Consider the following 13,733-nt stretch of genomic DNA (forward strand, 5'->3'; position numbering starts at 1 on the left):
AAAAGTTGTTTTTCTGCTGCTGGCTACCTGGTACTACAACAGTTGAAGACTTTTCCTGTTACAGTTGGTGTTGCTCTTCTTATTCTTGTGGTAGCAAAAAGAGTGAGCGTATCTTTATAAATAGACATATTGATTTATATATGATTTTTTAATTTCATTATCAGATGTAACCAGAGCTCTGGAAATTATAGTTGCTCTTTCTTAATACCTAGATGCATTTTAACATCCTGAAATCCAGACAGTTTTTACAATCAATACGCCTATATTTAAATGAAGTAATGTTTCTAAATTTTTTTTTTTAATCCTCACCCGAGGACATTTTTTAATTTTTTTGTTCAGATAGAGTGGGAGAGAGAGAGAGAGAGAGAGAGTCAGAGAGACAGAGAGAAAGAGAGAAAGAAAGAGAGAAAGAGAAAGAAACATCAACGTGAAAGGGACCCATCTAGTGGCTGTCTCCTGCACGCACGACCCAACCAGGGCCGGGGACAAACTGCAACCGAGGTACGTGCCCTTAGCGGGAACCGAACCCGGGTCTCTCTGGACCACAGGCCGATGCTCTAACTGCTGAGCCAAACCAGCCAGGGCCTAAATATTTTTTAAAAGCTGTTATTAAATTGGTACGTGACTTATAATTGATAACATCTTAAAATCGTGGAAATATATCAGACTCTTTTTTTATATATATTAATCACCCTTAATGAGCCCAATTAAGTAATACTCTCTTTTATTTGTCCAACACAATTATACCCGCCACTGAGAATTACAGTTAAGAATGAACTTGTGGGAGGTGGGTCAAGATAGCAGCGTAGGTAAACGCAGTATCGCCTCCTCCCACAACCACATCAAAATTACAACAAAACTACAGTATAACCATCATTCAGAACTGCCTGACATCGAGCTGAAGGGAAGTCCTACAACTACGGAATTAAAGAAGCAGCCACATTGAGACTGGTAGGAGGGGCGGAGGCAGAGGGGTTGGTCCCAGACCCACGTGCGGGGGATAAAAATCAGGACACCTCGGCTGGGAAGGTTCTCCCTGAGGAGTCCCCATCCCACACCAGGCGCCCAGCCCAGGGTCCCAGTGCCAGGAAGAGAAGTCCCCATAATTTTGGGCTGGAAAAACCAACAAGAACTGAGGCAGAGGGAGGCTGCTACTGCAGAAGCCCCAGCAGGTCCTCTTAAAGGACCCGCACACAGACTTACTCAGACCTGCTCCCTCTGAGCATCCAAGGGAGGCAGCTTGAGGGGCACCAGAGAACAGAGAAGAACTGAGCTGTTTGGCCTCCGGACGAGGGCTGGAGGGGCAGCTTTCTCCTGGATAGTCCTGCTGGATGGCGTTGTTCCTTTGGTGAAGCCTTTCCCCACAGGGCAGGCAGACAGCCGCCAGATCTGGGACTCCAGCAACCTGGCGTTCACTGTTTGCCCCGCCCTGGTGATTCCCTGAGGCCCCGCCCCACCCAACTTTTGGGCCCACCCAAGCTGTTTCCAAAGGCTTTACCATAGGACTGGCCTGTCTTGGATCCTGCTTCAGAGTTTCCTAAAATCTCTCAAACAAGCAGCATCTGGTACCTGAGCCCACCAGTGCACCTGGCACCATCAGACCAGTGGACACCCTGGGGCAACACAGACCAGTGCACAGTAGTGGAGCTGTCAAGGTGCCAGTTGTGGAAGCCACAAACAGCCTGGAGCCCAGCACCATCCCCTGCAGTAGCAGCCCGATCAGAGTCAAGACATACCCTCAGCAACAGAGGCTGGGGAGCAGACATCCATCCCCAGGCAACAGAAGCACAGACCAGCAGCAGAGAACCATCCCCAAAACTACAGCAAAGGCTGAGCAGGAGCTGAACCCCATGGGCAGCAGCATTCCCCAGCCACCAGCAGTGGACCAGAGGCTCCATAGGGCACTGTGCAACACAGCTGTCCACAAGAGTGGTGGGAAGCCGTGGATCCATATGACCCAGCTGTCCACAAGATTGGTGGGAAGCCGGGCATCCAGAGGGACCTGTGCGACCCAGTGGCCCACAAGAGTAGTGAGGAACTGGAGCTCGAGAGGGACCAGTCTCAGTGAGCCCCATACCTCTTGTTAAGTGGCTCCAGGCCTGGCACTCGAAGCAGCCAGCCTTGGTTCACAATTTGGCTATTCCTGGACACCTCCAAGCCCAGCACAAGAAGCAGCCATCTGCACTTCACTTTGTAGCTTATGCCAGGTGGCCCTGGACAAAGCACAGACAGTGGCTGACCTTGCCCCAGAGCCAGCATACCTGGTGGACAGCTTAAGACAACATTGAAACACCACCACCCAACCACCTCCACAAGTGACACACTCAATGAGTGGACTCAGTGGGTACCAGAGCCCTGCTGAAGTAAGTCTTGCTCTGTGTGGTGGGCCTCTACACAGCTAATCCTCCAAGGTAGTGGCTAGTGGGCACAACCAGTCCTTGCAGCTGATCAGCCTGAGTAAACTCCTCCCATTGAAGTGCCAACAGCAATCAAGACTCAATTACAAGAGAAGGGTGTACAGTCCACACTAGGGGTGCACTGTGAGGGCCCAGCTGGGGTGATCAGGGAGACTGTGCCACTGGATCCTACAGGACACCTACAACAGTAGGCCACCCTACGAAACCTAGGAGGCATAGCAACTCTGCCTAATACATAGAAACAATCACAGGAAAGCAACCAAAATGAGGCAAAGAAGTATGTCCCAAATGAAAGAAAAGAACAAAACTCCAGGAAAAGAACTAAACAAAATGGAGATAAGCAATCTAACAGATACAGAGTTCAGAACACAGGTTATAAGGTTGCTCAGGGAACTTGGTGAGACATCCAAGAGACTCAGTGAGACCTTCAAGGAACTTAAGGAAACTTCCAAGGAACTAAGTGAAAACATCAACAACATAAAACAGGGCCAGTCAGAAATTAAAGATGCACTTACTAACTGAAATAAAGAATAATTTACAGGGAATCAATAGTAGAGTAGGTAAAGCCAAGAAGCAAACCATTGATTTGGAATATAAGGAAGCAGAAAACACTCAACTAGAACAGCAAAAAGAAAAAAGAATCCAAAAAAACTGAGGATAGTGTAAGGAGCCTCTGGGACAACTTCAAGCACGCCAACATTTACATCATAGGGGTGTCTGAAGGAGAAGAGAGAGCAAGAAATTGAAAAACTATTTGAAACAATAATGACAGAAAACTTCCCTAACTTGGTGAAGGAAACAGACATACAAGTCTAGAAAGCACAGAGAGTCCCAAACAAGTTGAACCCAAAGAGTTCCACACCAAGACACATCATCATCAAAATGCCAAAGATTAAGTACAAAGAGAATCTTAAAAGCAGCAAGAGAAAAGCAGTCCATTAGCTACAAAGGAGCTTCCATAAGACTGTCAGCTGATTTCTCAAAAGAAACTTTGCAGGCCAAAAAGGAGTGGCAGGAGATATTCAAGGTGATGAAAAGCAATGACTTACAACCAAGATTACTCTATCCTGCAAAGCTATAATTTAGAATTGATGGCCATATCAAGAGTTTCCCAGACAAGAAAAAGCTAAAGGAATTCATCACCACCAAACCAGTATTATATGAAATGTTGAAGGGTCTTCTTGAAGGCAAAGAAGAACAAAAATATGAACAATAAAATGGCAATTAATACATATCTATTAACAATTGAATCCACAAACAAAATGAGCAAGCAGAACAGAAACAGACTCACAGATACAGAGAACTTTTTTGCTTGCCAGATGGGTGAGGGCTGGGGAATGGGTGAAAAAGATGAAGGAATTAAGAAGTACAAATTGGTTGTTAGACTGATGAACCTCAAAGGGAAAGGGGGAGGGAGGGTGGAATGAGATAAACCAAAGAACTTCTATGCATATATGCATAACCAATGGACACCGACAATAGTGTGGGGAACTCAGGAGGGTGTGGGAATGAGGAGGAGGGGTCAAAGGGAAAAAAAGGGAGAAACATCTGTAATACATTCAACAATAAAGATGAGTTTAAAAAAAAAAAAAATGAACTTGTGGCCCTGGCCGGTTTGGCTCAGCGGTTAGAGCATCGGCTTGCAGACCAGAGAGTCCCTGGTTCAGTTCCTGCTAAGGGTACATAGCTCAGTTGCGGTTTGTTCCCAGCCCTGGTTGGGGTCATGTGGGTGGCAGCCGGTCAATGTCTCTCTCACGTCGATGTTTCTCTCTCTCTCTTCCTCCCTCTCTATCTGAAGATAAATGCAAAAATGTCCTCGGGTGAGAATAAAAAAAAAAATTTGAATGAACTTGTGTAAGTAACTGAGGTACACTGGTCTAGCCACATTGACCAATGACCTACAGGTGATAGAAAGAGTGATGATAAAAAAAAGCAATCTAGACTATCCACATGGGTGTGGACCTGTCATCCCAAAATGAGAATGATCTTCTAGGATGGAAGACTCAATAATCCAAATATGAATTCAATTTCAATGGAACTATATCATATTTAAAGTTCTATATTGCAGAGGACTCTAATGAGACATATAGAGAATTTAAAAAAATTATTCCACCTAGCTGTTTTAATATACTTCAGAGGGAATATACATAAAGTCAAGGATCTTTCCTGACTACATATTAGTAAAATTAATTTTTTTTAGTTACAATGTTCACTTGCTCATTATAATATTTAACACATCTAAATTTGGCTTGTTTTCATAAATTAGGTGCAGCTGTTTGAATTTGCTTATTGGTCTTTTCATGAAGTACTGAGTAATTCATTTCACAATCTCTTGATCTTTTTTAACAGATAAGTGTGGTGGTTGGCAAGAAATCTTTGTTCCTTTTTAATCTGAATGACCCAGATAACTCAGTTGATCTGGAATTTAAGCAGGGCTATGGCAACATTGTCTGCTACAGCTGGTATGTACAAAAAAGCTCATCACAAAAAGATATTCATGTGTTTTTCCTTACTAATTAATTATATTTAATTCTTGCCTATATAATTTTCACTTCTATATATAACATTTTCTGTATTATAGACTATGATTTAATATGTGAAACTACATGGCATATATTATCTTTCGCATAGGTCCTTAATAAATTATACTATCTTGCTTATGTACTGTATTTCCAGTGATAGTTAATCTCCCTTTTTACTGTATTATTGCCTTTGTTGCTATAGGTATGGTGATGGCTACATCATGGTTGGTTTTTCACGTGGAATTTTTGTGGTCATTTCCACTCATATTCGTGAGATTGGTCAAGAGATATTTCAAGCTCGTGACCATAAAGATAGTCTAACCAGTATTGCAGTATCACAGACCCTTAACAAAGCTGCTACATGTGGTGATAACTGGTAAGTTATACTCACAACTTAAAAGCTTATACAGTGATACCTCGGTTCTCGAACGCCTCGGTTCTCGACCAAATCGGTATTCGACCAGGAGATTCGAGAAACTTTTGTCTTGGAATGCGAACAAATATTTGGAACTCGAACTTCCAAGATGAGCCGAGTTGAGCCGAATGGCGTTCATTCGGCCCAGCGCGCCTTGCTCGCGTCATCAGTGTGAGTGCAGAGAGAGTCACGCTTTGTGGAGAGAGTCACGCTTTACACTGAATTTAACCCTTAGACATACTGTACACTTTTATTTCTTGTTGAGACTTATGTTTTTCTACATATTATATACAAATTAGGCCAGTAAATAGGCATTTTCTGGGGCTTGGAACGAATTAATCCAGTTTCCATTATTTCCTATTGGGTTTCATTGCTTCGGTTCTCGAACAATTTGGTTCTCGACCGTCCTCCTGGAACGAATTATGTTCGAGAACCGAGGTATCACTGTATAAGGAATATTCAAGAGATTCAACAAGTCTTTGTTAGCCAAAATGAATCTGTCAACCATACTTTCTTGCACTCATAGAATATGAGTGCATAAAATATGTTTGCAATAGAAATTTCTAAGACTCCTTTACTTCTGCCTTCAATACTCAGGGCCCTGGCCGGTTTGGCTCAGTGGTTAGAGCGTCGGCCTGCGGTCCTGAGAGACCCGGGTTCGGTTCCCGCCAAGGGCGCGTATCTCGGTTGCAGTTTGTCCCCGGCCCTGGTCGGTTGTGCGGGTGGCAGCCACTCGATGTGTTCCTTTCACATCGATGTTTCTCTCTCTCTCTCTCTGTTCCTCTCTCTCCCTCCCACTCTACCTGAACAAAAAATGGAAAAATGTCCTCTGGTGAGGATAAAAAAAAAAAAAAAAAAAAAATAGAAATTTCTAAGACTCCTTTACTTCTGCCTTCAATACTCAGGGCAAAAATTAAACTACCCTGGCCAGTTTGGCTCAGCAGTTGGAGCGTCGGCCTGTGGACCAGAGTCCTGGTTTCGGTTCCCGCTAGGGGCACATACCAAAAATAAATAAATAAATAAACTACTAAATGTATACTAAATATAAAACCTAAAATGGAGTATGCTTGAAAAATCAATCTTAAAAATAAAGTGGGCAGTTCTGTGTAACATGGAGTAAGCATACTCCACCCCATCTCTCTCACTGAATACAGCAATAAAACCTGAACAGAATGCATAGAGCAGCTATTTAAGGACTCTGAAAAGTGAATAGTAGCAGACAGATTGATGGGGATACCAGAATGTGAGGTATGACTGAACCAGTGGTGAGTCTCCCATTTTCTCTCAGTCTCAGGGTTCAGGGCAGCCCCGAATCCATACGTAGGCACTAGAGCATGGATGGGGAGCTCCGAGACAAGCTCCCCAGGTGTGGCTCAAGTTGCAGGAACGAGAACTCCTAACACTCAGAGAGAGGTTAGGAAATCTCCCAGTTGTCTTTCTTGTTCTTTGTTCTCTCATGCCCCAGCAACCAAGCAATCGCACCATGGCAGTGACAGCAAAGACCCACAGGCACCTAAAACTCCGATTGGGAGTAACCCTCCTCTCCATTTGGGGGAGCTGTGGTGCCAAGAAGGCAGGGCAAACCCCTTTTGCTTATTTTTCTCTCTACTCTCCCCGTTTGGCCACAGGTACAGGTGCAGTTGTGGGAAGTACAAGGCAGAACATGGTAACTAGAGCCCCAGTTTCCAGCTGAAGGACCAAAAAGAGGAGCCCCAGGAAGCTGGAAAATACTAGGTAGATCCCAGTGAGAGAGGAGCTCTGGAAAATAACCCTATAAAGATACTTATGAATTCCAGGATTTACCCCTGAGCTGTGTTCATGTATCTCACCCTAAACACGTACCAAAGACCTTGAGACCTGAACTAAAGGCCATAGTTCAGATAGGCCATAGCTCAGGTCCTATCCCAGCCTTTGAGTGGGCCATACAGGGACATACCCAAATACCATGGCAAAGCCTTTGAAAGTGGAACCGACATTGAAACCATAATCCACAGAAGGCTGGTTGAAACTTGTGGACTTAACCCAACTGGTTTGATTGTCTGCTTTAAAAATAGATAATTAACCTTCTCCATGGCATTTAAACAAGACACAGAGTCTCATAACATAAAATGCACAATGTCCTGAATATAACCCAAAATTACATAATGTATGAAGAATCGGGAAAATTTCAACTCATTTGTGAAAAGGCAATCAAATAAGCCAGGACCAAGAGGATGAGGATAGCAGCTTTTATAAAAATGTTTTAAAAGTAAGGGCTAGCCCTGGCCGGTTTTGCTCAGCAGTTAGAGCATTGGCCTTCAGTCTGGAGAGACCCAGGTTCGGTTCCTGCTAAGAGCATGTACCTCTGTTGCAGTTTGTCCCCGGTCCTGGTTGGGTCATGTGGGTGGTAACCGCTCGATGTGTCCCTTTCACATCGATGTTTCTCTCTCTCTCCCTCCCTCCCACTCTATCTGAACAAAAAATGGTAAAATGTCCTCGGGTGAGTATAAAAAAAAAAAAAAAGGAAGGGCTAGCATTCTCAATACAAATGGGAACAGTGTCAGAAAAGAAATAAAACCTATAAAGAAAAACCAAATGGAAAGTTAAGGACTTAAAAATAATAGTCAATGCAGTGTACTTAATAGCAGAATGGAGATCAGAGTAAAGAGTCAGTGAACTCAAGGATAGACTAATAGAAATATCCAGTCTCAACACAGAGGAAAAACAGGTTGGAAAAAATGAACAGAGCCACAGGGACCTGTGAAATAATACCATAAGGTCTAACATTTGTGTTATAAATCTTAGAAATAATGGCTGGACTTAGCACATTTGGCAAAAGACATAAACCTATGTATTATAGAAGCTCAGCAAATCCCCAAAAGGAGAAATCCAAAGAAATTTAGTCCCAGATACATCATAAACAAACTGCTAAAAACCAAGACAAAGAAAAAATCTTGAAAGGAACCAGCAAACATTTTGAATGATGGGGGATTTCTCATCATAAACCACAGAGGCTAGAAGGAAATGTCACAACATTCTTAAAGTGCTGAAAGAAAAAAAACTATCAACTGAAATTTTTTATCCAGTGAAAATATCCATTAGTAATACAGGGAGGGGGGGAGAACATTCTCAGATGAAGGAAAATAAAGAGAATTTCTTGCTAGGAAACTAGTTCTAAAAGAATTGCTGAAGAGAGTTCTTCAGATAAAGGAGAACAGATGGCAGAAGGACATTTGGGACTTCAAGAATGAAGGAAGAGCAATAGAAACAGTAAATAGCTGAATAAAGGGGCTGTTTTTAAATTTTGAGATCTTTAATGTATATGTGGCTACTGAAAGCAATAATTATAACATCGAATGTGTTTATTGCATGAAGATACAATATAGGACAACTATAATAAAGGGGAGAGGGTAAAGTTCTTATATGTGATAAGATTTCTACATTCTGCTTCAAGTGGTCTAAATGTTTATTATAAATAGACTATGAGAAAGTAAATATAGCTTATAATTGTTCATGAACAAAAACTATTTTACTTAGAGCTTATGTTTAAATTATTTACTTTTCAGCATTAAAATCCATGACTTGGCAGAATTAAAAGACATGTATGCTATAATCAACCTGGATGATGAGATTAAAGGTATTGATTTTTCTGAAGCAGATTGACATTTTTATCATTCCGTACCGAGTAGTGTGTTTGTTATTTTATGATTTGCATTCATTGTAGGAGGAATACAATTAGCACCCTTCACTAGAGTTCCTAAAATAGCCTCTTTATTTTAGTAATTATGTTGAGTCATACTCCTTGACTAGAAGGATATAAGTCTACTTTAACATAAAGATTTATCATAAATTTTATTCCAATTCCTATTGTAAAATCTAAAGCCTTTTAAGCCAGTATTGAATGAATTAGTGTTCATATTCATATGTCAATCCATGGTAAATTTTCCAGTCTAAATACTTTTTAAACTTTTAAAGAAAACATTTGGAGATTTTTATGCCTCTAGTAGCTAAGTGAAAATATTTGCTTGTTTGCCTGCAACAGTATATTCGTTTTTTAATAATCCTTTGTTTTGTCAATTATTTCAGGGTTGAGTACCTTGTCCTGGACAGATGATGGCCAGTTGCTAGCATTGTCTACCCAGAGAGGCTCACTCCATGTTTTCCTGACCAAGCTCCCCATACTTGGGGATGCCTGCAGCACAAGGATTGCATATCTCACTTCCCTCCTTGAAGTCACCATAGCCAACCCTGTTGAAGGAGTATGAAAATGGTGTTATTTTCATTTTATTTATTAACAAAATCAAAGCAATTTTAGCAGTTAATTTACTAGTTACTTTTCTGTATTGTAGGAGCTACCAATCACCGTTTCTGTTGATGTGGAACCCAACTTCGTAGCAGTAGGACTTTATCATCTGGCTGTGGGAATGAATAATCGAGCTTGGTTTTATGTCCTGGGAGAGAATGGCAAGTCTAAATTCAGTTGTTTTCTTATCTAGCATGTAATTTCTGATCTTATTTGGGAAGCATTTATTAAACTCTGGGTCATGTGCCCTACACTTCAAAAGGGCAAAAGTAAAAATGTGTTTGGTGTAAGGAAAGGTTTATTGATCAAGGTGTCAACCAAGAAGATGGGAGACTTATCAGTGCCTCAGCTCTGTCTTACCTGCTGGACAAGGTTAAGGATTTTTAAGCTGGAGAGGAGGAGTGGGAGGGGGAGTTAGGGTAAATTCCTTAAGTCTTCAGTCTCTTGACAAGGTCTCAAGGAATAGATTGTAAGGTACTATCAGAAAGTCACATGCATCAGGGTTGATCTTGAGTCTCCATTGTTTTTTGCAAAGTAAACTTGTAAATTATTGTCCAGTGCCATTTCTTTCAATGAAGAATCATAGATATTGAATTGAGATGATGATGTTTGACCAATTGGTCTCAAGTTACCCAGTATCTATGGCAGTCTCCCTGAGTCCCACAGTCTAGACCTTAAGCAACCTATGACTACAAGGGAATGGGTAGGTTAATATAGCTTTGTTAAGAAAAAAGCAGCCCTGGCTGGTTTGGCTCAGCAGTTAGAGCATCGGCCTGTGGTCCGGAGAGACCCGGGTTCAGTTCCCACTGGGGGCGCATGCCTCGGTTGCGGTTCGTCCCCGGCCCTGGTTGGTCATGTGGATGGCAGCCACTCGATGTGTCCCTTTCATGTCAATGTCTCTCTCTCTCTCTCTCCCTCCCTCCTACTCTATCTGAACAAAAGATGAGAGAATGTCCTCCGGTGAGGATAAAAAAAAAAGAAAAAAGCAGAAGATCTAACTTTAGAGAGAGCAGAGGGCCTAGCTTGTGGGTACATTACACATCAAAAGTTTCTGTGAAGACCAAGTCTTTCACTCTTTTTTCTTCAGGTGTCTCTCTTAGTTTAAAAGGTTTTGCCCTGGCCAGTTTGGCTCAGCGGTTAGAGCGTCGGCCTGCGGTCCTGAGAGACCCGGGTTCGGTTCCTGCTAAGGGCACGTACTTCGGTTGCAGTTTGTCCCCGACCCTGGTTGGTCGTGCGGGTGGCAGCCACTCGATGTGTCCCTTCACGTCGATGTTTCTCACTCTCTCTCCCTTCCTCTCTCTCCCTCCCATTCTATCTGTACAAAAAATGGAAAAATATCCTCGGGTGAGGATAAAAAAAAAAAAAGGTTTTGCGAATCCTCTAAACATTTTGCATAATTAAAAAAAATTTTTTTTTCCTTTATTGATCATAGAGAGGAAGTGAGAGGGAGAGAGAGAGATAGAAACATCAATGAGAAAGAACATCGATTGGCCACCTCCTGCATGCCCACCACTGGAGATTGGGCCCACAACCTGGGCATGTGCCCTGACTGGGAATCGAACCAGCACCCTCTTGCTGCATGGGTCAGCGCTCAACCACTGAGCCACACTGGCCGGACTTCATAATTTTTTGAAAGATTTTATTCTTTACCTTTGTAGTGAAAACAGCATGGTATAGGGGGCAGAGTATGACCTTTAGAATTAGACCCTGGTTTTAAAATTCCCTTCTGCCTCTCTTAGCTAGATTACTATAGACAAAATTTTTTATCCCTCTGAGCCTTGGATGAGGATTCCTCTCTTTGTAAGGGGTCATTTGGAAAATTAAATAAAAAGTGTGATCTAGCCCTGGCCGGTTTGGCTCAGCGGTTAGAGCGGCGGCCTGCGGTCTGGAGAGACCCAGGTTCAGTTCCCGCTAAGGCCATGTACCTTGGTTGCAGTTTATCCCCGGACCTGTTTGGGTCTTGTGGGTGGTGACCACTCGATGTGTCCCTTTCACGTCGATGTTTCTTTCTCTCTATCTCCCTCCCACTCTATCTGAACAAAAAAATATAGGAAAAAAAAAGTGTGATCTACCTTTGCACAATGACTTTCTTAGGTACTCCTTGACTTGGTAGGTACTTAATAAAATCTGGTTGCCTCCCTGATTTATTGTTTGAATAATGACCATTAGCATCTGAAAGGAGCCTTGCTTTTTCTTCCCCTCCTTCTCCCCACTCCCCACCCTGTCCCTTCCCTACTGGAGGTCAGATACCTCTCAGCAATCGGGCAAGCTTGAGAATTACTCTCAGACAGAGTGCACCATTAAACTTATTGTCACTAAGGGTTAACATTTGGTTGTTTTGCATGTGATTTTATTTTCTATTACTTTGTTTCATGGAAACCATTATGAAATTTCTTGAAGGCAAATTTATATGGTAACTAAGATTTTCTTTGGCATGGCTAAAATAAAAATTATAGGTTCTCCCTGGCTGGTTTGGCTCAGCGGTTAGAGCGTTAGGCCGTGGACCAGAGTTCTCACGGGTTCAATTCTGGTCAAGGGCACGTACCTTGGTTGCAGGAGACAGCCAATCACTGATGTGTCTCTCTCACATCGATGTTTCTTTCTCTCTCTCTCTTTCCCTCCCTTCCTCCCTCCCTCTTTCCCCCTCCCTCCCTCCCTCCTTCACTCCTTCTGTCCCTTTCACTCTACTGAAGATAAATGGAAAAAGTATCCTTGGGTGATGATTTAAAAATAAATTTTTTAGGTTCAGAATATCCTTGCAAAAGTGCACATTTAAAATTATTTACAAATATTTATGTAGTTTTATTTATCTTAATGTGTTGTTTGTTCTAATTGCTACAGGTGTTAAAAAACTAAAAGATATGGAATATCTAGGGACAGTAGCTAGTGTTTGCCTTCATTCAGACTATGCTGCTGCACTTTTTGAAGGCAAAATCCAGTTACATTTGGTAAGTATAATTTTGATATCCTAGAGGCCTGCTCAGTTAACTTAGCGATGATGAAGAACAGCCTAATGTCTTACTATTACAGACTTTCGTCAGGAAGCAGCCATATATGGACTGGCTAGAAAGCCAGGTGTGGATAAAGGATTAAAATCTTTACCCTTCTGCATGAGATGTTCAATTAACTTTCTAGCTCTGTTCCCAAGAACCCTGGCAGTTTATCAACTGTGCTACTTAGAACATTGCTTGTGGTAAAAATGACCCTGTTGGTAACTGTATCTAGAAACTATAAATGAACTATAAAACCTAATGGGAATGCCATAAATCTGGGCCTCCTGGAATGCATTGACTCATCTATTCAGGCATGTTGCTTGTGGGGATCCTTGAAACTCATCCTTGAGTTGTTCAAGAGATATTGGGCCTGGAATATGGAGCTTCTAAACCAGGGCACCTTCCACATCTATTTCTTGTCTCTTTGCTTCTGGGAAGCTAGAGATTAGCTACTAGACAACTTCAGAGCCTGTGAAGACTGTTCTCTCTCTCTCCCCCTCCCTCCCACCCTCCCTCCCACTCTCCCTCCCACTCTATCTGAAGATAAAGAGGGATGTCTAATGCCCTACTTGTAAGCTGTGGTTCCTTCCTGTCTGGTACCTTTCTGAGTAAACTGTCTGTGGTAGTCTGCTGAGTCTGAATGTTTAATCAAACTTAAGATAAAGATCCTCCCTAACACCTTAGATGTTGCAGACCAGGTTTATTTGAATAAATCTATGAGCCACTATTATTCTTTGTTTTAGATAGAAAGTGAGCTCTTGGATACTCAAGAAGAACGTGAAACTCGACTTTTCCCAGCAGTGGATGATAAGTGCCGTATTTTATGTCATGCCTTAACTGGTGATTTCCTCATCTATGGCACAGACGTACGTATTGCCTTCTTTAATAGAAACTATAGGATAATTTCTTATTTTTATTTTGTAATATAATATAAAATAATATTAAAATGTAATATAAAATATGTAACTAATATAATATAAACATAAATGTATGTAGAACACACAGGTGGCAGGATTTGCTAGTATTGAGGGCTTTTGTGATTATAAGCAATTTTGAGAGCATAGTAAAAAGAGCGAACTTTGGAGAATAGAAAATCTGAATTTA

General features: G+C 41.9%; 1 protein-coding gene across 1 annotated transcript in view; it reads left to right on the forward strand.

The window, feature by feature from the left end:
- WDR19 (WD repeat domain 19) overlaps positions 1 to 13,733 on the forward strand; it is a 91,377-nt gene that overhangs the window by 27,646 nt on the left and 49,998 nt on the right. The window contains exons 8-14 of the mRNA XM_036254422.1: positions 4,767 to 4,879; positions 5,142 to 5,315; positions 8,900 to 8,970; positions 9,420 to 9,592; positions 9,683 to 9,797; positions 12,478 to 12,584; positions 13,373 to 13,495. Coding sequence (XP_036110315.1) covers positions 4,767 to 4,879; positions 5,142 to 5,315; positions 8,900 to 8,970; positions 9,420 to 9,592; positions 9,683 to 9,797; positions 12,478 to 12,584; positions 13,373 to 13,495 — 876 coding nt within the window. The remainder of the gene's footprint in view (positions 1 to 4,766; positions 4,880 to 5,141; positions 5,316 to 8,899; positions 8,971 to 9,419; positions 9,593 to 9,682; positions 9,798 to 12,477; positions 12,585 to 13,372; positions 13,496 to 13,733) is intronic.

This window comes from Molossus molossus, unplaced genomic scaffold (genome assembly GCF_014108415.1).
Source record: "Molossus molossus isolate mMolMol1 unplaced genomic scaffold, mMolMol1.p scaffold_m16_p_1, whole genome shotgun sequence".
NCBI lineage: Eukaryota > Metazoa > Chordata > Mammalia > Chiroptera > Molossidae > Molossus > Molossus molossus.